We start from the raw sequence: 22,612 nt of genomic DNA on the forward strand, positions 1-22,612 counted from the left end.
AATCACCACCAGGATGTTATCATCTCCTCCTTGCGCTATGACCTGCGTTTGACCTGGGATTTCAAATAAAAACATTTCATTGTAATCCCCCCTCTACCAGTTGAGTTGTTGTGCCGATAGACAGCCCAAAACATAACCTTCTTAGTGAAGGTAACAAACACAATCATTCATTTCATACAGGCCTCTTTCCTCGGCTTGATATCTAGAATTCATCAGGCAGTAAGCGTTAAGGTTGTTTTGTTGGTGGTGCATTAATAAGATGGCAGACAAGTGGAGCCTGCTATTTCCAGACTAGTAGACCCCAGTGTGAAGTGGCAGGCGTGGTTTAAACGGGTAGTTTGTTGTCACCAGGAACATGCCATTGATCAATATGATAACACAATACTACTATGTCAATATCAACTATGTGCTGATTTCACAGGTGTTTTGCAGAAAAGTACTGGTAAACACTCTGTGTTCCCCTGACTGTCTGTGTTCTGTTCCCAATGTCCACATAGAAAAAAGTTAAAAAGGTTATTTTTAATTAAATGCTTTTAAAATCAAGGGCTGGACATGGATTCCCGAATTTGTCAGTCTTTCAAGATCAGCAAATTATGAAACTGTTTATTTTTCTGTGCTGTGGCCATTTATGTCCGCAACATAATGTTTTATATGTGACCCTTGACAAGCAGGTTCTTAAACTCTGGTTAAATAATAAAAATAAAAAAAAACCTACTCATAGGCCAAAATGTCAACATATTGATGGGCAGCTGCTGTGATCACTGCAAAACTGGTCTCTGGTTTCAAGCTGTTTGCAGTAAACTTTTCATGCAGCCCAGCCTCCCTCTGCTATAACTGCAGGGGTGATGTGAGTTTAGACACATTGAGCGCATGTTTACCTCTCAGTTCCAGAGAAACAGTCATGTGCAGCTGTGCGGCATGTGCACACCTCGCTCGCGCTTTGCTGCCAGCGATATTTATTGACGAACGCTCAAGAAAACACACATTCATCCGGTGGTGGTTAAGTTCAAAATCATTTTATTCTGGACCTTATTTATGTCCTGCTCTCGACTGATGCTGGCTGTGTTTGAACAACTGCTATTTCAACAGCAGCCCACAACCAAGCAGTCTGTCTGCAAACACAGACAAGAACCTTCACAGCATGTCAGCACAGCAGGTTCATTTCTAGGCGGGTTATAGTGACGTGCAGATCAAACTTTGTCAACAACACAAATCTTCCACGTGCTATTTTTGACTCGTATTTTCAAGCGTTCATAGCTCAGAGTAGCTTCTGTTTACATTTCACAAAGTAGTCTAATTACTTATTGGTGTCAGGATTAATGGACACTGATAAGTCGACATAACTGTTATATATATGCTCCTGGTCTTTCTCTTCTATCTCAACCTCACCTCCCCGATTATCCTTTCACCCCAACCGTTCGAGGCATCTTTGAGTCTTGTTCTGTCAGAGATTTCTTCCTGTTAATTTCTTTTTTTTCTCTCCGCTGATGCCTAGCATTTAGTCATTGTGTGAATCGTTGGGTTTCTCTGCTCTCTATAATGTTGTCTATGTACAGTGCAGATAATGTACACTACCAGTTTTAGAACACCCCAATTTTTCCAGGTTTTTTTGTGAAATTGAAGCCATTAAAGTCAAATGAATTGCTTGTACAAAGTTTAGTAGTGACCTGCTAGAGGTAAAAAAAAAAAAAAAAAAAAAAAAGGTAAGGTTAAGCAAAACAAAAAGAAGAAAGTCAAGGTGTCAGTGAGTACAATTTCCTTCACAACACGTCCAACGTCAACAGCTTGAATGATAGGCGGCTCATCATCATCACCATCCTTTCGCCGACTCGACGGCTTACAAAACTCCTGCGAGATGAACACTTCTTCCAGACTTCAGTAGTCCATTGGCTGTGTTTCATGGCCCAGTCAAGCCTCTTCTTATTACTCTGACGTCTTAGCAAAGGCTTTATTGCTGCAACTCGACCGTTCAAACCTGCAACTCGAAGTCTTCTCTTCACAGTTGAAACTGAACTTGCTTACTACGAACACTATTAAGCTGTGCTTTTAAGCTGTTGTCTTGTGAGCCGCCTATCACGCAAGCTGTTGACCGTTGTGGCTTTGGGTCTGCCAGACCTCTTCCTGTCAGAGTTTCTCCCAGTTTCTGAGTGCCTTTTGATGGTGAAGGAAACTATACTCACTGACACCTTGACTTTCTTCTTTTCATTTCTGGGTAACCTTACCTTTTTTTTTTTTTTTTTTTTTTTTTATACCTCTAGCAGTTCACTACTTACCTTTGTACCATTTCAAGCTATTCAGTGGACTTGAATGGCTTGAATTTCAACAAAAAACTGGAAAAATTGGGATGTCGATCGGTAGCGTATGTTTTGATTTGGCACTGTACAAATAGAGTTGAATTGCATCAATCACTTAAGCCTTTTTGTACAGACTTGCACACAGTGTTCTGAGTAAATTCTCACGTTTTGTTTGACAAAAGTCCTTCCATACCATTAGAAGAATCTCCACTGCACCTCCATATTGTCCCCTCTGTTTTTGAAATTAAATGGTGGTGAAAATTTGACAATCTGCACGTCAGCTTTGCTAAAATCCCCACCTGCGCAGAGCAGGGATGTTATTCAACGGTGAGAATGAGTATGATTTCCCATCAAAATATTTTCTAAGTAGGTAAGCCATAAAATTGTGGTCGCTGGTGTTGAAAGCTTTGTCCCACAGTCTGCAGGTGGAATTTACATATATTAGGCGTCCCAGAAAAAACAAGGGAGATTCATGGCTGACTGTGGCATAAAAACCTATCCTCTCTCTCTCTTTCTCTCTATCGCTCCGCTTCCTTGTCCTTTTTTCTCTCTATCGCACTGAAAGCTCTGCTTGTTCCTGGTTGCTCATGTGTGGCAACAGAGCTGGGTGGAAAACATATTGCCCCATCAATCAAGTCCCATTCTTCTCAGCGATGCACTCGATTTGGTGGCTGTCTGAGACCGAGGCCACATCCAGTCGGGTATTTTTTTTCTGTGTGAAAAATGCAAAGATGACAAATATTCCCGCTGAACAGATCCAGAGCTGCGCTCTCTGTCAAAGTGTACCTATTCCGATAATTTGATTTCTTGCAAATGATGTTCCCCCTCTCTGACAGTACCTGACTGGCACTGTTTTGATAGTATCTTACCACAGAGAGTCAAGCGTGTGTGTGCTGTGTTCACACAAAGCCTCTGTCTCCCCTGTGTAACACCAACAGATCAAATGAAAAGATAGAGCAGAAGAAGGAGGAAGACTTCACTTTTCATCAGAGTCTGGCTGATGTATTCAGGAATTCCTGGCTTTCAAGTTTCTGTTTCACCAAACAAAAAAACACCAAAGCACAGAGAACACTGTCATGCTTGTACTATAACTGTGCAGCAGAAGGACTTCCACCCTCCTTTTTTCATGGCTATATGTTACACACAGCCTGGCCCTACAGTCTCTGGGCAGTGTGTATGTCACCCATTTCTACTCCATACACAAAGCACTCAGGTCTGAGCAAAGGCCAAGTATGAATGAAGCGACACTTACTCGTTTTTCTCCAGCGCCAAGAGCAGCTGCTCACCTTCCGCTTCAATCAGGAGCTTCAGTGATGCAGGGTGACTCTGAAGAGAGAACAGACAAGAGAGGAGATGAGAAAAATGACTTCTGGAGTCAAGCAGGCAGCATTTTGATTGAGGAAAGATGCTCTGGTTGCCTTTCAACTCTTGCAAAATGTATTCATATTTAAGAAAGATAATTAAATTACTACTATGTGTGGCAGTAAATTATCAGATAGCAAATCAGCTTTTAAAAATCTTTATTCAAGTACGGATGAAACTTTGCCTAAGCCACCCAGGACTGTGAGAAAGCACATAACGCTACTGTTTTCAATTGATGAGAGCAAATCCCTATGAAGCTACTTTGCATCTAAGAGCAAGAACAGAGGGGATTAGCTTATGTTTCGCTTCCATTTGACATTAATCCAGCTGAAAAGCCATGATTCTTTGCACCCGCGTTACAGCACTGAGAGAAACCATGTGTCTCTGTTAAGATTCAAATGAAGTGGCACAGAGTCGTACATTACTGCTGTCACGCGCGCACAAACACTCTAATCTACATGTCAACGCATAACCTCTCCGTCCTCCTGTGTGTTGCGCTCGCACAAATACGTTATGTTGGATGGAGACGCGCGTCAAACGAGAGCAGCGCGGCCGTGACGCGCACCAGTTGCAGCTTGCTTGTTTTTCCGGGCACATCCGTGTCGCTTTGAGATATAATCTCTTTCGCCTCTTGACACTCAGACCAAAAAGAAGTAGGTCAAACTGGTCTGAAGTTCTGAACAGTCCACAGACACATTCTTTGTTAAATGTAATTAAGCTGCAGTAACTTCAGTCGTCACAGGAGTTTGCATGTTCTCCCTGTGTGTGCGTAGAATTTCTCCTGGTTCTCCGGTTCTGTCCAAAAATATGCAATATGAGGATTAGGTAAATTCACTCTAAATTGACCATCGGTGTCAGAGTGAATGGTTGTTCGACCCGCATGTGGAGGATAAGGCGGTAGAAAATGGATGGATGTAACGATGGCCCCTTACTCATTTAAAAGTACGCGAATAAAATCCTCTCTCTCACACCCTCCGTGCCACTGGGCTACCACACACACACACACACACCAATATAGTTTCTTGTGCGTAGTTCAGCCTGGGTCAACTGTGCTCTTGGTTAAATCAGCCATCACCCCATGTGGAGAAGAATGTGCAGTGGATTAAAAGAGGATATGGAAGCAGAACACTTAAGGTTTAAGGCGGTATCATTTCACAGACCGAGTGGGACTAAAACTTCCCGCTGTCTTCTGTTCACACAGCTGTCTTTATGCATGCTGCGACCTCCCTCGCTAAAGTCCATGACATCTGCCATTTATAACTTCAGGGCAAATATGCATTGCTCACTTGCATGTTTGGAATTGCAATTAAAGCAGCAATATATTCACGTTATCACTTAATTCCATCTCGGTTGGAGATATTCTATTGGCTGATTTAAGTTTTTTTTGTTTATCAAGTGATGAGATCCCAATCAAACTTTGTGGCTCTGTGACTTTTTTTTTGGTTATGTCAGAGCAAAATTAATCCACAAACCAACCAAGTCAATAATGCAAGCTGAAAACTCAAGCTGTGTTTTTAAGTCTTCCTGGCAGCCATGTATATTATTATGAAGCATGGGATTATAACACCAAACAGAGCCAAGCATCCCCCGATTTCAAACATTTCATTAATATTCTAGCGAGTCGTGTGATGTTTTTTTCCCCTTTGCATCAACTGTACAGCTGTCTGTGCCGGAAACATGCTGAAGTAAACTGTCTGTATGTTTTCCTGTACACTTCAACTGAGCTAACACTCAGTCCTGACACATGAGCAGGATTCATCACATTGACACTAAGATCCATTTAAAGCGGAACTAGACAGGAAGTTCCAATTAACGCTGTTTTTTAGTGTGTATCTGCGTCATTACCTTGTTTATGAAGCCCTGAAGTTTCGAAACAGCCATTGCTGAGAACGCTGTTTTATTGTAATCTCAGATCTCTGAAAATCCCGTTATAGTTACGTAAACAGCAGTTCTCCGGAACAGCCAATCGTCCTGCTCCGGGCACTAGTCCGGGCACATCCGGTTGCGTACATTGAACCGCAGAAGAAGAAAACGTCCGTTGTGGAGGTGTTTCACGAGCGACAGTGTCTTCTGACTCTGGGTCTGACTCCGGGTCAAAGTCATAAAAGGGACTGCGGCGGGGAGTCGTGAAGAAGCTATTTTTAAACATTGTTAAAACAATGTTTTGATAATGAGTAGCAGTGCATCCACCATACCAGAGGGGGGAGCTGTGCTTCTGAGAGCGGGTGTGCTGATATGTCACTTCCGGGTTGAGAGATTTGAGTCTCAAGTCTTGCGGCTGGGAAACACCGTCAGAAAAGAGGATCTATATTGGATCGTTTACAGCAACTAGGAGGTTTTTGACCATAAAAACAACTTAATGTATTTAAGTAGACCTCCATAACTAATATGTGCAACAGGACCACTCTATGTGACCTTTAAGTGTAACCTACTGTATAATGTTTTACTAATTTGCATCCAGTTTAAACGGCAACTACCAATGTCTGGTTACAAGTGATTTAGCTTTGCTAAATGTAAGATTTGAACAACTTTAATCTTGTATTGGTTGAGATTTGATCCACCTTTGAAAGTTTATGCAACAGATTTGCAAAAAAGTAAAGGCGTCTTTTCTAAAGCCCAATTTATACTTCTGCGTAAAGTGCTCTGCGTAGGCTACGTAGAGACTCTGTGTCGACGCAGAGACTGTCGAAGAGCCTCTGCATCGTCTCCGTCTGCACGAAATATTTTTTAAGTGTCCGTCACTCCGTCAAGGGACAACGGAGACGGCAAGAGCTGCGATTGGTCCTCAGGACAGGCTGAGCGAAGCTGCTCTGTGCCGGCTCACAGTGCGCTCCGGGCGTCCTGACAGAGGCGGAGCTGATCCCCGCCGATAACGCCGCTGCCGAACTATAAATACGTCATATCTTAACACACACAGCACATGTTTAGACCCTAAATGGCCAATTTCTCGCCTCAAATTATCTTAAAACTGCGTTCCGTCACACAGAAAAGTGAGAAACGGCCACTGTTTCAACAACAACAGTCTTTCTCTCTCTTTCTTTCTCGGACGCCATTGCTCACTGTAGCCAGAAGCACAACAACCTTGCGCAGCGACCCCTACTGATCGGGCGGGGAATTGCAGCGAGTGTCCGTCACCACGACGCAGAAGTATAAATGCTCGAGGCGTCTACGTGGTGACGCAGACGGATAACGCATACGCAGTCGGAGAAGTATAATGTGGCCTTTAGAAACTTTCCAATTGTGAGGCCAAAACATTTTATGTTGCCATGAGGGTGCTGTTGGACAAATGGCCGCAGGGTCCTTGAAACCAAAGTGGTTGGGAACATGAATGTGTTTTACAAGTCCTTGGCATCTTGCCTGCTGGATTATGAAACACACATAATCTGAAGACGTGTGCAAAGTTTAGACCTGATGATGGTGCAAGACCAGACTTTGGTGTTTTGGCATTATATTTGAAAGATTTCTTGCCTTCATTACAAGGACAGCATTAGAATAAAAGGGGGGGGGGAGAGATTGTGGAATAAGACACAGATCAAAGAACCAATGTTAGAAGAGAATCCTGGCTGCTGTAAAAGACTCAGACCCTCAGACACGCTGGCTTCGGAAGCTTCTCAAAGTGCTGTCCACTGTCATTCGGTGCTCGTGTTAATCAATTCAAGTTGTTCACACGGTGTAGTACAACGAAGCTCTTGCTCGCGATCACACACAGTCTGACAAGATAAGATCAGATCTAGTCATCTGGTCGATTTCTAGTGCTTGCTTCGAATTAATTTGACCAAAGAAATCTCTTAAATCTATCACAATCTCTGCGTGATTAGGGCATGTATTGTAAATGATAAACAGTAAATGATTGGATTCTATTAAATGATAAAATGTGTATCCAATCCCTTGCCCCTCCTCCTATCCTCTACCCCAATCCCTCCCATCCACTGTATGAATCTAATCTGGACTTTTTCATTTATATGGAAATAATCTACACGACTATTTGTCCCCTCTGCTTCTGGTGTGTAAGGACTTGCCTGCCATTTCGGCTTATTGCAGCAATTCAAGGTGTTTTTTAGCTAGGTGAGCTACGGGCTTTGACCCGATTTGATATATCTCAGTCACAGGTCTTCAGTCGTTGTTGGCAACTGGACTCAATGTATGTGGATGAGTGTGAGGACCAGCAAAACCTCCTCATATAATCCTCAAGCAAGTTACCATGGTTACTGTCTTCTTCACTGTCTCTTTTGGGTGCACCACCAACTGGACTAGAAAATAATACACGACACGGAGCATGCACATTTGCCGTGTACAGTCATGAACTGTAGATGTGCTCTTGACCACCACTGATGATGAAAACTATGTCACGCAGACCACAGTGGACCTCTGTGCACATCTGCATCTACAAGTATGAGGAGGAGGAGGAGAGCAAAAAACTGAATTTAATCGTCTTCACCTGAGGCTTAAGTTGGCTGAGTGGTTTCCAGTATTGTCCATCGAGCAGGAGAGGTACTGTAGTCCCGTAGTGTTTCTGCTTTGCTGTCGGTGTGTGTAGATCAGTCGTACTCAGATTTTTCCCTGTAAAAGAAAAAAAAAAAAAAACCATGTCAGACTATAGCGAAAAGTTCAAAGTGTTCGTCCTCTAGATATAATTCTCTCATCATCTGTGAAACCCGACCATGTCCGCCATTGTGGACACAAAGAATGGGAACTTTTTCCAAAAATGATTTCTTACCAGTGGCATTGATAGTGAATTCTTCCCCCATATTAAAGGAGTCTGGTGTTCATTAGCAACATCAAAACGCAACCTGACAGTGCAGCTGCCTTTAATGTGACGCGTCGCCTCAACCGTCTGCATTTGATGGATTCTCTGTCACAACACACAAATAATGCTCCCCGAGTGTTTCTGTTGTTCATAACTGACAATTATTGCCGCCTCCGACACATCCACACCCTTCCTGAACATTATGTTCAACTCCTTCCTATAGGCTGCCAAGAGAATGGAGTGTGTCTTCTCAGCCGTAAAGGCAGGGATACATTAGTGCTCACAGATATCGAGCAGTGAAAGGTGTTAGTCTGTAGCCAAACTGTAACCAGCCCTCTGCCACTCAAACTGCATAAATCTCAGAAGTTGTCAGGAATGGAGAGAGTTGTGAGAAAAGAGGAGCTCGGCTGCTGCTGCTGCTGCTGCTGTGATAACTCCTTCCACAAGGCTAGTGTCCAGGATACAGTGCAGGGATTAGACATAGATTTGGGGCAAGGTTCCCAGCATGCTTTTATCTCCTCTCTCTCTCTCTCTCTCTCTCTCTGTTCTGACAGGGTGTTAACTGAGCCTTCGAATGGCTGCAATTCCCGACGCTCTGGTGAGTTGCTAGTCATTTAAGAATATATTCATCCCCCAAATCCAATACTGATGGCCCTGAGACTGCTGTTGGGGGTTGAAACGATCCTGAAAAACCCTATACAACTCATAAATGAGACAGTAGCTGAAATGTCTCTTTAAAAAAAAAGTATATCATGAGCACACAGAGAGGCGGAAAGAAATTGTGAGCCACAGGAGAACATTGCTAACAGGGTTTATGCAGTAATCACTTCTTCATAGCGGGGGAGCTATTTCAGAGCTTGCGTCTCTTTACCGAAGCAGCAGGGGTTGTAAGCTCCATTTGTTTCAGTGCAAACATCCTAAATCAAATGTTTTCTCTCCTTTTTGTTTGTTTGTGTGTTTTCTCCCACTGATGCTCCAGCAAACAGCAGGGAAACAGATTTAGTTTGAGGATGATGTCAGCGTCTTGTGAGAAGTTATGTGCCGCGTGTGGTTTGAATACAATTTATGGAGCGCGATTTTGAAATTAAAACTTTTGTTCCTGCCTAATTGTGAATCACATTTAAGACGCAAACACAAAACACACTCGTCAGTGACGATTACTACCAGCAGTTTCTTCCTTTGACGTTCGCATCCCTTCTGCCGCTCGCATGACTCTCCCAGCTAAATTGCTGAGTCTGCTTATTATCCAGCCTTAATAACCCGGGTCAGGCACAGCACTCCCCAGCTGAGCTTTGTTCTGGTTATCCTCTGAAGAAACCATCACTCTGGAGTTCATCACCGAGCCGCTCCAGCTGATAGCGGAGTGCCAGAGGTGACCAGCTCAGCAGTCCTCATCCAGCTCCAGCATGCTGATGAGAAGCAGGTTCTAGCAAGGAAGGGACAGGCATCGCATACACAACAGCGAGAGACCCATCCTGTCCTCATTAGTCTTTCGAGAATCACACCGTCCGGGGGAGGTGGGCATGCTGAGTAAGGGAATGCATGACAACCTCTGAGAAAAGTAAACACGGATAAACACAGAGGATGAGGAGGGAGAACAGAGAGGCTTAGACACAGCTAAAAGCCCAGATGGAGGTTAGCCGATTTATGAAACTATCCAACCCTTTATTCCGAAATTGATGTTCCCCCACACCTTACTGCATTTTCTAATTACATTTCCAATGGAATGTGTTTCCTCCCAGAATAAGTGAGGGGTTGGTGGTGTTGTGTTATAGGAGCAAGAAAACCAAACTCTGGATGATTTGTTGTGGCTTGTGATAAGGACACCTACAGTAGGTGCATTCAAGCAATTGTTAAATAAGCTCACACAGCTCTGATTAAGCCAATCAGTCCATACGACTCACTCTGTATGTCTCTGGATAGCAGTGTTTACATCTGTGTCACCCAGCGATTGATTAATTTTATGTCGACACACTGCTTTGTGCATATACAGTAGCTGAAAACGAATAAACAATAAAAGTATAATAATACACAGTATATATGTTTTCCCCTGCGCTCAACTGCAGATGTCATTTAGTCTCTTCTGTGGTGAAATTAACATATTTTGCCTTCTCATGCCACAGCAGATAAATAAATAAAAAAAATAGATGTAGAGGGCGCCAGCATAGAAGTCAAGTAGGTGGCATCCTACTTAGCCTTCTGTTGTAGTCATTAGTCATATCGGCACATCTAGGTGTGTTTGCCGATATCCAATAGCATTTTTTAAAGCCTATATCTGCAGATACAGATATTGTGCCGATAATATCCTGCATCCCTAAACTCAACCTAATCACAGTTCAAGCCCAAAGCCTAAACCTAACCCGAGGTTAGTTACTGTACCTAAACTTAATCACATTCATAACAAGGTAATGCTTATCATAATTTCAGTCATAAGTGACACAGGCAGTGGCAGAACCATTACACACACATGGCTGGAAAGACTGTCGCCCTTTTTTGTCTCCTGCTCCACGTCAACTTTGGAAGATGAGGTTCACAGCACTCGGTTCCCCGACTTCAAAGTGCGCAAGTGAATCGCCATGTTGTTAATGTGATTGCGCTCTGTGGTTTAATTCCCACTTATAAATGGCATTATATTAGTGGAAATAGTCTGCAGGCTCGTTTCTTTTCCACATGCTTGGGAGAGGCATTTAGTCAAATTTGGAGCGTGGTCGCACTGCCGCGGTGTGCTGTGTGTAAGTGGGATTTTTGTTTTAAGGGCGACCAGGAGCATTAAGGGAGCGGTAAAAGTGGGGACCAGAATGTGAAGCCTTATTTATACGTTCAATAAAGGGCAATATAAACAGAGGTCTTAATAAAGCAGCAGTTCTGGCCATGATCTGTTCCCTTTATGTTCAAGTGTACACTCGGAGAGCTTGTGCCATTTATATAGCCCCACTAAGTCAATACTAGATGGGAGGATTGGATGCTTATGTACATGGGAATGTCACTGAGTGTGTGTTTGTTTGAGTTTAGGCCACTGAAATATGGCACAGATTAATGGCTGTGTTACAGCAGTGTCTTAAGACATGAAAACATTTGATTTGTTCTGCATGTTCAGCCATATATTTGTTGTTTACACAATTGCAATGCTGTATTGCTGTGGTTGGCTGGCTGAAGCACAAAGCATAGATTTGGGATGGAGGCTCTCTGCTCTCTCTCTCATCTCCAATACATGTTGACATTGTTTTAATTCCCTTTATTGTCCAACTCTCTTTTAATCTACCTACATACTACTACTACAAATGCTTCTGTAAATACACCTACCATCCACAATACCCCCAACGTATTAGAGCCCAAAAACAGAGTTTGTAAAAATGCTGCCGGTTCCATTTTTGTTTGCAAACTCCAAAGCTGCATTTTAGTATAGGCAGGCCAAACTGAGACCTTTAGAAACCAAGACTATGACCTTGAATCAACAATCACACCGAACAGTCCACTAGACTCGGTACGATTGGGGACTCGGTTCAGTTGGGGGTTGCAACATTCATCAGTAATAATAACGTATTCCCCTCCTCGCCTGAGGCGGCGCTGCTTCATGAATTACTGAAGGAATAGACTAGACAAACTCACAGTTCACAGTTGATTGAAAAGATCACTGTTGTGATATATTTTCGTCTGAACATATTTCTATCGGAGCTTTTCCCTCGTTCTCTCCCTCGTGAGGCTAACCAAGACCAACGATTTTAGGCTGACCAGAGTTCACTATTTTGGTGCGGATCACTTTCGTTGCACATTCACACCTTGAACCAAACAAACTGCACTTTCCAAGCAAAGGAACTAAAATTCGATTAAGAAAGGCTGGTGTGATGCACCCGAAGACTCATCATTAATCTAATAAAAAATGTCCTTGTTCTACTTTTCACCATTTTTGTTTCTGGCTGGTTATACTCTCTGAAACTAATCACAAACTAAACAGTCAACTTCCAAGTTCCAAAACCTGCTTGTGGCAGTTGTTTCATCAGCATGACAATGTTTCATACATTTTTTAATGACATTTTAGCCAGTTTAAGTTTCAACGTGCCACTATTCTCTGACTTAACTCTCATAAGTCTGTGCTTTGTGGAGCACAGTACATTTCCCGATGGTATTTCACAGTGAATCACTCCCTGGTTTTATCAACGTTTGCAAACTGATGCGTTTTCCACAGGCTGTGAGCTGCCGGTCCCAGGGAACAGATGAACTTCCTCAGGTCTGTGCAGATCTCAAGACATCCTTTCTTTCTTTCTTTCTTACTAGCCTTTTTTAAAAGCACAGTCCTTCTCTTTTCCCCTCTCTCTCTCTCTGTTCCACCAAAACAAATCAACAACTGTTCGGCTTTATTAAACCCCAGAGCCCGATTTCTTGCAAACCAACCACAACTCACTTCCTGACAGGCAGCCATGAAATAATGTATTCATAATAGTCTTCACTTTTCCAGCACAAATGCCATGCTGTTCTTTTCATCTGCAGCCTTGATGAGGCCATGCAACCCCCGCACCACCACCCATGTGTGCAGGTCCTCACTGAGATGTGGCCCAGGCTACACATGTGTGTCAGTAAAGTGCACTCATATTCATGGCCACCTCTGTCTGATGGTTGGCACAAGCAAAGCACACACTCCTAAGTCACTTTCACAACACTTCTCTCCAAAATTGAAAGTGGAGAATCTCTAACATGCACACATGAGATTATTTCAGCATTGTTTGACATATATGGACACATTTTACTTACTAGTATGACATTGGCTTGAAATAAGAGAATATGGAATTAACCCTTTAACGTCTAAGCCTCAAAATGTCCATCTGGACTTTTTTGTTGTTGCTTATTTTAACCATAAAAAGGCCAGAAAATGTCCTGTGAATAAATGCTTTTGGCCATTTTTCCTGAAAACTTTCAATATCTGGCAGTTATTTACAATTTATTGCATGTTAATATGGTATATTGAACATTGAACATATTGAAAATTGAACAGTATGAAACATATTCATCTTATTCAACATATTTACATTTGTTTGATTTTTTGTCTCAATGTCATAAAACAGGCCAAAAAATGAACAGGCATTTTTCCAATTCTCTCCTCTCTGGTGACAAAGACGCTGATTTGCTGGCTGACCTGCAACAGCGCGAGTGATATTACCGTAATAACCACATGTTGACGTGCAACTTCTCAGCTTTCAGAAACCGTTGGAATTTTTCCAATGGCACAAACCGTCGTGTACCTACGGTAATGCCAAGTGTCGTCGTGATATGCTCGGCGTTAAAGGGCAGAACACTATTTTGCTGGTTGTGTGTTTCTTAAAAAGCTTTTCCCCCTGCGTCATGTGTGCTGTGAGCATCCACAGATATTTACAGTATATCCGGATATAGGAGATGGTTTTAATCAGAGTCCAAACTGAGCCGGAGACCTGAGCCAATAAGTCGTTTCTGACATCAGCACATATGTGGGGAAACTTGCTGGAGGTTTGTGGCCATTGTTCCTTTAATAAGGGGTGATTGACAGGCATTTCACGAACTCAATTTATCCCCAATCAGCGAAGGTAAATTATGCTAATTCAAACAGAATGGTGATTGGGAATAGAATGATGAATGATACACTGGAAGAACCATCAAGCCGTCTCTCTTTCAGTAATGACCTTGAAGACAAAAACAATGAACTCGATTGCCTCTCACTATCTCATCGTCTCCTTTATCGTCTGTAGGCCTGTGACTAATCATTGTCATTACTGACTAGCATTTTTAATCAATTATCATTATTCTGTATAATGACGTCAATATGAAATTCCAAAGGCCCAAGGTGATGGTGTCAAATCGCTGGTTTTGAGAGACCAACTGAAGGGGAAGAAAGCAGCACATCTTTGGATTTGTTACATTGTCATGTTGTATTTGTCTTCGTGGTGAAAGGATCTATTTGGTTCTGCTGGTGAGACGCAGGCGTTCATATTCTGCTGATCACAAAATCAATTCATCTCTACGCTTTCATTTGTTCAGTCTCTTGTACTTATCCTGTTAAGGTCGTGGGTGGGGGAGGGGGGAGCTGAAGCCCACGGTCACTTTAGAGCATCCAATTAAAAGAGGCTGCAAATAACATTTGTGACCCTAGCAGTTTCTGTTTGGTCATGACATAAATACATCTGGTGTTTTGTCGTAGCGAGCACCCGTGTGTGAAACTGGGTGGACACTCTTCTCTTCTTTGGTATGGATCGGAATAATGTGCCACATAGTGAGTTGTTTATCTGCAAAAAAAAAACCTTTTGGCTAAGAGAATAACACAGTAAAAGCAAGACTTATAGCTTTAAGATTTAACATCATAATGGCCAGTTCAAGACACATTTCACCTTTAACCCAACATCAATCTGCATGATGGGAGACCCCCCCCCCCTCAAAACTCAACACATGACAAGGTTCATATGGATTACAGAGGAAAGGTCTCCATAGCAAACATCTGACCCAGTCGAGGGAGCTTATGTCAACAACCAAAGGGTTGCAATAAGAAAAGAGAGAAATGTGTAAGTGACATAATGGTTATAGGAATCTGCAATAACTGGAAAGAGTGTGTACTTACATTAAATCTAATTAGTTAATAGTGTGAAAACAGTCACAGTGGTGACGGTTGTTAACAGTTATCGCTGGACATTTCTTTTCTTTTATTTGGTTACTATTTAACAGTTAACTCCCTCTGCTGGTAAATTGTGCTTTTTTTTCTCTCTCTCTCTCCCTCTTTCACTGTCTATATCTCTCTACCGCCACCTTGTATATTGAACTCATTTACCGTCACACTAGCCTCGTGTCAGGACATAATTACTCTCTGGGAAATAGATGGCCCTTGCAGCAAAAATTCCCTCTGGCTCAGCAGGAGGTGCATGTTGTCTGCAGGACCAGTGTAGTTACTGTACGTCCCCGTGTGTGAGCCACACTGTTTCCACCCCCCCCCCCCCACACACACACACACACACACATACACACACCGCCTTCCAGCTGCAAAGCCTGTGCTCACTGCCTTGCATGGTGTCTTGGCAAGAAATAGTCAGAGTCAGAGATAGAGCTCCGGGAGCAGATCAGCATCATGGAAGGAGATGTCTGGTGAAAATTGAAAACGCACCAAAAAAAGAGAAGGGACAGCAGGGACAGCGGTGATCCTGTATCATCTCCATCATACTCCATATTGTGGCAACCAGTGTCTTTAACATACAGACGGTAACAAAAATGACCGACAATACAGATTGATGAAACTGAAATAGCTCACTTTTTTAATAATCTATTGTTTTATCTTCAGAAAATTATGCATACACTAATTTGATACTTAATGCCCTGGTATACTTTTGCGGATCCGTGAACTGATTTTTCCGTATTAAGCCCCGCTAAACAAGCAGAAAAAAACATTTCGGCAACAGAAGAAGTCGTCGCCAAGGATCGTCATCCGAGCCTCGACCTGGCAACCCTCCAAACTGGCCGACACCCCGACTCGTCTTCACTACGAGGCTTTCAGCTCTGAGCCGCTCGAACCAGCCATGTCTGAGGGAGCTGTAGCGTTGGTCTCTTCTTCTTTGGTAGGAGTGCATCCTATTCCCTGCGTTCAGACTTGTGCTGCCACCCGATGGTGAAGTGGGATACAACCGGACCCTGGCGCACGGGTACGCGTCACATATCACGGTCATGACTGTATACCAGGGTCTTTAAATTCCAGAGAGTTATTAAAGGTCTATTGAGTAAGAATTAGTGACATCTAATGGGGAGAGAACAGATTAGTAACAAACAAAGGACTCTTTTTCCAAAGCACATCCCCGGAACTATAGTGGCCTTCATTTATTTCAGAATAAATTCTGTATTCCTAGGTGTGTAGTAAATGTTTGCTTCAAAATGTAAAACTCAACACTCTGGGTGGTCTGTCCATTTGCAAGATGGTGGCCCTTAAAGCAAGGGCCTAGTCTGAGTTTATTGTAAAGCTCCAAAAAACATAAGATTTGCATTTTAAAGTGATTATACACACTGATACAAAACGTGTTTATTTGCAGTGTAGTCGATTTCTGCCAATAAACCGTCCTAAATGTTCCACATTGCACTTTAAAGCAGAAGTCCTGTCTAATGCAGTCAATGTTTAACTTGAAACTCTCTATATGAAACGGTTTACCTCCAAAGTAAATCACAGGTCGGCCTGTGGGACATAACTCAGACGGATTCAGACAAAGCAACTGGCAGCAGCAGAACTTCCTTTGGGCCAATTTGTTAGGAACTCACCAAGGTAGGAGGTGACCTGTCTTGCTCTTGTTAACATGTCTGAGGATTTGGAAACACATTGCGGCTTGTCACTTCATGGTAGAAGGAGGTGAAAACTTGGCAGATAGTCTACACCAGGCTGGAATATAGATTATATGGAGCTTAAACATCATTTGCAGTTTCACATCTCATATACTTATGGAAAAAAGTGGTGGATGTTCCCCTTAGCACCTACAATGCTGGACAATGTGTCAGTCTGGAATTCCATTTGGTTCTCATTCTGCTAAATAAGTCTTACACGGCGGTGTTGCAGTATGGTAAGATGAGATGCTGGCTGACTATATTAGTTGAAAACCGACAATATATTTGGGCGACGGTATCTCAGTGGTAGAGCGAGTCGTCTTCCAACTCAAAGGTCGTGGGTTTGATTCCCAGCTACGCCAGTCGACATGCAGATATGTCCTTGGGCAAGACACTAAACCCCATGGTGACCCTGACAGTTGTGCTGGGAGAATAGGTTGCAAAGATGCATAAAACTAAACTACTAGTCTAAAGTATCTTTGAGTGGTTATCAAGTGCTACATAAATACAGACCTTTTACAAAGTAAGGTTGAAACAGGCTTACTATAGAAGAAATTCGATTTTCTTCTCGGTGACGGTGTAGTTTACACTAATAACACAAAAATACACTCCCTGATGGATTTAGGATTATGTCTTCAAGAGATTTTAGCTCATACTCACCCACATTTTGTGCCTCTAGGACTGAGGGCAGAATACAAAATGAGTTGTGCATTTTTCTTCAAAGTTCCATGAGTTTTTGTGCATGTTTTAAATCCCAAAATTGTCATCGCAATGAAAAAAATAAAGGGATAAAATAATCTTAGCCGTGGCTCTACTAAATCCTTCAATTATGACTGTAACTGAGGGAAGCTTTACTAAACACATGGTGCGTAAAAGTTTATAACTCTATTAAGTGAATTCTTGTTTTCTTTAATCCAGGGTATTATAAAGAATTTAGTGGAAAGTTGAACTTTTGAATTAAAGAAAAAGTGCACTGTGTTATTTTCAGCTCCTCATTAATAATAAAATATCACTGCTGCAGTGTGATGTTGATGTGTTGGGTCTTTTCGACCAGTTTGGCCTCAGTAACTGGTTTAAAATCTGCATTCAGTGTTGACGGTTGGGCAGCTCTTGCGTTTCTACGTTGTTATTTTTGAATAAATACACAGAATGTTTACACTCAGAAATGCACAATGAAAAATGGAATGAATGAAACATAAATCTTGAGGATTAAAGCCAGTTTTTTTGCAACATATGTAGGGTCAGGACATTGGAGCCAAGTCCAGCCATTTCCCCCACCTACTGTAGATCCCCACTGCTCAACAACTGGTTGATCAATCTGTCTTCATGCACGACCACACATTGGCCGCCTTCTCTTACCAGCCTCCTGGGTCTTAAATATCCTGAGCAACTCATCTGGAAGATCTGTGTCCAGTCATACTGAAAAGACACTAAATGCCTTCGACTTAAGATTGGTCACATCATGATGAAAATGTCTCTCTGGGGGAGAACACCGTTTGCGGAAGGAATGCTTTACTGTCGTCCAAAAATACTGTATATTCTCAGCTCAACTTTCATTTGTCTGAGCGCGCAGCACACGAGCTGCTTGCAGCAGCTTGGCTGAAGGAGTCCAGCTGCAGCGTAAATACCGGCTGACACCGAGCGTGTCAACCAATGGATGAAATCAATCACAGAGGACTTCCAGCGAAGACAGAAGCGCGGTCAAGACAAAAGCATGCCGAGTTAATGCCGGCCTGACACCGAGTGTGTCAACCATTGGAGCAAATCATTCACAAAAGCGCCAGGACAGAAGCATCCTCAAGACAAACAGGGAGGAGGAAATGGACAAGAGTGCAAGAGGCAGTGTCATGAAATATGTATGCAAACACATGACAATCCAAGGAGATCTTTTCTTAGCAGCCAGGGAGTCTGACAACACAGAAAAACGTGCTCAGTCTGGAGACCAAGAGTAGGCTCATTAAAGGCACTAAGGAAGTACATAGATAGTCAGCCTGGGAGTGATTATTTTTTAATCAGTGGAACAATCTTTTTTGTCTATTACCATTTTTTTGTTATGACAAATTTCAAAACAAAAACATTTGTTTGAAATGACAAAAACAAACATTAGCACATCATAAGTGTTGCTTCACAGACTATTATCAATGTAACCACATCCCCTTGAGCAGTAATTACCACAACGTCATTGTTGGAAATACAACAAATTTAATATAATATTTACAGATTGCGCGACGGTAGCTCAGTGGTAAAGGGAGTCGTCTTTCAACTCCACGGTTGTGGCTTTGATTCCTGATTTCAAGACACCAAGTTGCTCCTGTTGCCTGTGCTGGCAGCGTGTGAATGGGTATGAAAGATGAGTGATAGAAAATGCACTGCACATACAAGAGATGTGCTGTTTGAATGTGTGAAGTCGTGGAAAGCAGCTTTGAGTGGTCATCGAGACGAGAAAACCCCTACATTAATCCAGACCATTTACTTTGAGGTATAACAGAAAACCCTTAGATGTTTGACCTCAGGCTTTTTGAGTTGAGCAACGTTTCTCCTTTCACTCTGTGATAATATTCTTATCATGACAATTATCATGTCATCCCCACACCCAATCCCTCCATCTATATTATCCGTTTTCCACAGTCGCACATACACAACTGAAGTTTAGTTGATGGCGTTCAACGGGTCTGGCACTACGGGGAAAACACATCAAGGCCAACTTCTGATGATGAAGATGAACTGTTGATGAATAAATGAACTTTCTCATGCCTCAGTGCTACTTTTACACGTTTGCCCTTTCTGGTAATTAATTCCCAGGATTCCACATTTGAGTATTAAGATTGCCAGTGTATTCAGATATAAAAGTTTCAGGCACTCCTGCGCGGCTCCTCCACTCACCACTGTTTCTATAATGTTCGCCCCCTTAAGATGTGGTGTTAACATCCGTCCTCAGTGTGGACAGCCCGTCATAGGACTGTTCACACCTTTAGGATGCTTCTTCTGTGGCTGTATAGGATGAGATCAGAAGTCCATCCATCTTCTACCACTTTATCATCCACAATCGCCAAATATGCAGGTTTCTTTTGGAGTGTCGCGAACCCAGGTCTTCAAATCGGAAGTCTCCATCCTTTATTCAAACACAGATTTGCGTTGTGACATGTTGACACATTCGTCTGGAGTATACTAAATAGAATTTCCCAAAGTTGGACTAACACACCCAGATAATGCAATTTGTTGCACACTGGTCCTTCCCTCAAGGTGATCTGTACACGTGCCACAGTTACCACACCCATAGAAGAAGACAGTTCACCAAAGCATGACAACAGTGACAAAAACAACGACTGATGAGGAGAGATGAGGATTTTATGCTCAAAGAATATACTCCATCAATGCCACAATGAGAGTGTTCAGACTATAGACTCACTTTATATAAAAAAGTGTACATAATATTTTGGTTTGATGGACACAGACAACTCTGTAGTAACAACTGAATAATAATGAATATCCACCAGGGGCGGCTCCACTGCTTGCTAATAGAAGTCCATTTTCAATCATGTCAGTTATGAAATGATGTTCCCATTAGAGGAAAATAGGCAATAAAGTGCACCACATGAGTGGACACCAGTGAGATTGGTATCATCCAATAGGTGCCTCTTGTGAACGTCTTGTGAATTTCTGCTTACAAAACCTCAACAAGGCACCGGTCCCATCTTCAATCTGGCGGATTCAAAACAGGAGTTCAGATTCTAATGGCTGATGTCACTACTGTACTCAGTGATCTACAGTATGTGTCGTGTCCTTGTTGCATGTGCAGCCAGCAGGGCGAGGCACGCTGGTGATTGGGATGTCATGAGCCACGGCCCCAAGGCAAACAAATACAGCGAGGGAGAAACCCATCAGCATAAATACAAACACACACTGACATCACATGTGCATCACACACAAGCAGCTCTTTCTCGTGTGTTGCCTGGATGTCATAAACACGGTTAACATAGCAACAACAACATACAGGTTTAAACAAAGCTGAGACTTTTAACTTGTGTTGTGCCACTAATAAAAAACCATGAAAATCATCTATGATTGAACATAGTGCTTGAAAAAACTGAAGTGTGCTTAGAGTGGCAGCCTCGAGTGTTACCACTGATTACCAAAGAGAGATTCAGCATCATCAATTACACAGCGGCTCCTCTCCTCTCCTCTGAGGAGCATGTTGGGTGGACTGCCTGCCAGCTACAGTGTAATGTTCCCCTAATGCTCATGATCACAGGCTGCAGAGTGAGAGGAAGGCGTGAACTGAGAAAGCATGTTTACACTGGAGATGGTTCACTCTGCCCAAACATGTGTTACAGATCTGGACTTCCATAAAACTTGGTGTAACCAAAACTGTCAGGGGGGGGGGGACACACACGAATGCAGAACGTGCAGAATAGAATAGAAAAGAATAGAAGTAAAAGGCACAATGACAGTTGAAGACAAGTTATTCTTAGTAAAAAACACGTGCGTAAAAGTCGTAAATGTCAAATGTTGACATGCAGCACTTAAGAAAACTATGATTTACTACGTTTACATACACGCATCGTTTACGCATTATTAAAGAACAATGTTGTATTTGCCATTTGTCAGATTCGTGTCAGATTCTGACAACAGACAAAAAAACAATGATTTACTACTTTTACGCACGGGTCGTTAACGCATCAGGAGGAGCAGAAGTTAATGTTTGTTTCCCTTGTTCTTCATCATCATCATCATCATCATCTCTTACCTTCAGCAGATGTGGGGATCACGCTGTCACGCACCGACAGAGAGACAGATAAAGCCTGAAGCGCTGTCAGAATAACAAAGTTCAGGCTCCGGCTCCTGGGGATCATGATGTCCGGCTGAAGCGTGGACGGGACTGGCTTTCTTTTTTTTTACTGTTTCACTGCAGCGCAGCCATCACACAGTTCACAGCCCGGCAACAGCTGATGTGTCTGAGTCCTCCACCACCTCCACCACCACCACCGACACCAACCCACCCACCCAAAATAAAACGACTTCCTGAAATGTGATCAAGTAAGTGTGCGCTTTCGGAAATCCCGGCAACAGCTGATTCAAGTCCGCGCACTTTCTCCATTCAAAGGTTTCCAAGTCACAGAGCTGGAGCAGCTGCGGCTGCAGCAGCGCAACATGAACAAAAGAAGAAGTGTGGGAGTGGGAGTGGGACTGAGCGATGAACACTGACAGTGAGCACTGCCTCAGTCGCCCACTGGAATGACATCGATTCCAGGGCAATTACTGGTGTGAAGTGTTGTCTTTTGAGTGGGGAACCATGTGCTTCGGTGAAACGCTCCGCGAGGTCCTAAAGCCACAACACGGGCACCAGCAGTGATCCAATGCACAGCATCAGTGGAACACTGAACACGTGGATTTTCCTGTAATTCTTTTCAAAATAAAGCCTTCAATCATTAATATTAGATCTAAAAATAATACTGTAAATACAGTGCAGGAAGAGCCAAAGAGTCCTTTTGACTTATCTGAGGCTTCCACTTAACATAAAACCCCATATAATATGTATACTATCTGTTTATTACAAGTCACAAAAATTAAACAGAAACATAATAATGTGTAATTTAGATGAAAATGAAGGTGTAATGTATGCATGTGAGCATGAAACTAAATGATTAACTTAATAAACAACAAACTAAATCAAATGTGTTACAGCTTTCCCCCTCTAGTTTAATTATAATCTATTATGAGATAAATTGAAAATAATATATGGTAATATTTGTTGTCACGATAGCACAGTTTGCCAAAAAGTGAGTCTGACTACTATGTGTCTATTCATCTAACCAAGTTAAAATGCCAAATGTTTCCTGGCCCCACCTTCTTTTCAAATGGAATATTTAATGTTTTTCACTGTCAGTCAGGTAAA

The 22,612-nt window shown here is 42.5% G+C and overlaps 1 protein-coding gene across 1 annotated transcript in view; it reads right to left on the reverse strand.

The window, feature by feature from the left end:
- adam12a (ADAM metallopeptidase domain 12a) overlaps nucleotides 1-21,569 on the reverse strand; it is a gene marked incomplete at both ends in the record, with an annotated part of 87,108 nt that extends 65,539 nt beyond the window's left edge. Inside the window, 3 exons of the mRNA XM_083904303.1 lie at nucleotides 3,547-3,620; nucleotides 8,095-8,216; nucleotides 21,464-21,569. Of these exons, the coding sequence (XP_083760429.1) occupies nucleotides 3,547-3,620; nucleotides 8,095-8,216; nucleotides 21,464-21,569 (302 nt within the window). The remainder of the gene's footprint in view (nucleotides 1-3,546; nucleotides 3,621-8,094; nucleotides 8,217-21,463) is intronic.
- Between the last annotated feature and the right edge of the window lie 1,043 nt (nucleotides 21,570-22,612).

Source organism: Microchirus variegatus, assembly GCF_963457635.1.
Source record: "Microchirus variegatus genome assembly, chromosome: 17".
NCBI lineage: Eukaryota > Metazoa > Chordata > Actinopteri > Pleuronectiformes > Soleidae > Microchirus > Microchirus variegatus.